The following is a 2,536-nucleotide window of genomic DNA, read 5'->3' on the forward strand; positions in this document are numbered from 1 at the left end:
TGCAACCTCTGCCTCCCAGGTTCAAGCAATTCTCCTGCTTCAGCCTCCCAAGTAGGTGGGATTACAGGCATCCACCACTGTGCCCAGCTAATTTTTGTAATTTTAGTAGAGAAGGGGTTTTCTCATGTTTCGCCAAGCTGGTCTCAAACTCCTGATCTCAGGTGATCTGCCCACCTAGGCCTCCCAAAATGCTGGGATTACAGGCGTGAGTCACCATGCCTGGCCACATCCTGCTGCTCTTACCAACTCCCTTGGGAGCTGTGGCTGAACAAGCCGGAAGAACTGGTTCCAGGTAGTGCTTGGGCCACTGAGGGCTGATCTGCAGCCTCTGCCAGGCTGGTGGAAGGGCACCCGAGGACGCCTGCCGGGGACTGATGTACCTGGACAGACGGGCACTTCCAGGCTGCCTGTGGGCTTCTGTGCCTGTCAAAGGCTTTGCCACAGCGACTCCATGAGATCAGATGGCCTTCCTTTTGCTGCACACTGACAGCAAGCAGAGAAGGCCTTTGCCAGGACTTGAGGGAAGCTAGGACCTGGCCTGGAAGGGGCGCTGGGGTCACTGTCATTTGACCGTTCAAGGAAAAAGGGTCTTATTTATTTATTTTTTTGAGTCAGAGTGTTGCTCTGTCACCCAGGCTAGAGTGCAGTAGCACAATCTCAGCTCACTGCAACCACCGCCTCCTGGGTTCCTCAGCTTCCTGACTAGCTGGGATTACAGGCGCCTGCCACCACACTTGGTTAATTTTTGTATTTTTAGTAGAGACAGGATTTCACCATGTTGGTCAGGCTGGTCTCGAACTCTTGACCTCGTGATCTGCCCGCCTAGGCCTCCCAACGTGCTGGGATTACAGGTGTGAGCCACCGTGCCCAGCCGGGGGTCTTATTTTACCCTCATAGCAGAGTGATGGCTGCAAGGGCTCCGGAGATGCATAATGCTGACCTGGACCTGCTCGCTTTCAAGATGCAACACAGGCCTTACAGACAACTACACAAAAGCCTCCTGTTGAGGCTGGAGCAGTGGCAGTTCTGGTTGGCAGACACACTGCCAAAAAAACCACCCCCAAAACAAAAGCCTCCTGTGAAACCACCGTAGACAATTTATTTTTTTCTCAGGTGAAGTCAATAAATAATTCTTCCCATTCCCGTTGGATACAAGGAGTCTGTGAGGGGGTGTGAAGGAAGGAGGCTGCGGCTATGTCCCGGACTCTTTCCTGGGGGAGGGAGTCCAGCAGGGCTGGCTCAGCCTCTGCACCTAGTATGAAGTCGGATCTCCATCCTGAGGAAGGCCTTGAGGTTCTCGTCAGCCACGTGCTCCTCCAGGGCAGCCAGGGCCCGCTCCCCACCGTCCTGGAAGTGCTGCAGGAGCCTGTCCGCATACTCCACCCACACACAGTTGGGGCAACCACTCATGCAGCAGTTTGTGGGCGGCTGCAGCTCAGGTGGCAGAGGGTACTGAGGTTCTGAAGGGCCCTCGCTGGGCAGTGAGGCCTTGGGTGGCCTGGTGCTGTCTGCACCTGCTTGGGAGCCCACCTCTATGTGGTCTTTCCTGAATTTTCTGCGCCCATCAGGGGCTTGCACTCCGGGATGGTGCCTCTGAAGAAAGCTGCCACCTCCAGGAAGCCTCTTGCCGCAGTCTCGGCTGGAGAGCGGGGGAGCCCCCTAAGGATGCAGACAAACATGTGACTCTCCAGGAAGCTGGTGAGGCCTGGTCTACCCCCAGCAGAGAGGACATTTCAGCTCTCCTGTCATTGGGCAAGTGGCTCCAGGTCCTCAGCTTTTTCACTTTCTGTGACTTTAGACATGTTATTTCACCTCTCCAGACTCAGTTTCCCTACTGTGCAATGGATATGACACGGTGTGATTTACAAGAAGTGCCAGGATCAGGGCACGGCGCCCGGTGTGCACTCCAGCAGATGGTGGGGGTGGGGGAGGCACTTGCCACCTCCAGCTAAGACGACTGCTCTGTGGACAGGAGCATGGGGGAGGTATAACCCTGTAAGCTCCTGGCCAGCCCAGCACCTCTCTACCAGTATAATCAAGCCCCGCCATCCTCCTCTGAGAGACCAACCAGAAGAATCACACCACCCTTTATCCAAGTTTCCCTGTCACAAAGCCCAGGCCTCTCAGGTCCCTGTCATCCCAGCGTGAAGGTCCTATAGGCAGCCTTCCCTCGCTCCCCTGCTCTGTCTACCCAGGATCACGGACCGACACGCTACCAACTTCACTTATTTCTCTAACTAGTCCTGCGAGGAGCATCATCAGCTCCGTGTCCACGGCCAGTCCCCACAGCCCAGGACTCGCACACAGTAGGAGCTCGGCAGATACTGATAAACAGGAAAGTGGCCGTTCACTGGGCTGCTTCCCCTCCCGGGACTAAGCGGCCCCTCCACAGATGAGGGGAGGGGAGGGAAGGGCAGGGGAGGGGAGGGAAGGGTAGGGGAGAGGAGGGGAAGGGAGGGGGGCTCCTTCCAGCACGTGCGGGCCGCTGGACAGCGGCCTCTTGGATGTACCCTTCAGTGCTGCCCGGACCCCTCCC

At 56.7% G+C, this 2,536-nt stretch overlaps 1 protein-coding gene across 1 annotated transcript; it reads right to left on the reverse strand.

The window, feature by feature from the left end:
- Positions 1-1,074: 1,074 nt before the first annotated feature.
- Positions 1,075-2,256, reverse strand: OXLD1 (oxidoreductase-like domain containing 1). Its single transcript, XM_011968866.1, has 2 exons — positions 2,206-2,256; positions 1,075-1,659 (listed from the first exon to the last, which is right to left on the reverse strand). Exons 1-2 carry the CDS (start codon positions 2,254-2,256, stop codon positions 1,240-1,242), a joined length of 471 nt encoding a protein of 156 aa, XP_011824256.1. The 3' UTR covers positions 1,075-1,239.
- Positions 2,257-2,536: the final 280 nt, after the last annotated feature.

This window comes from Mandrillus leucophaeus, unplaced genomic scaffold, assembly GCF_000951045.1.
Source record: "Mandrillus leucophaeus isolate KB7577 unplaced genomic scaffold, Mleu.le_1.0 Scaffold1, whole genome shotgun sequence".
Classification (NCBI taxonomy): Eukaryota; Metazoa; Chordata; class Mammalia; order Primates; family Cercopithecidae; genus Mandrillus; species Mandrillus leucophaeus.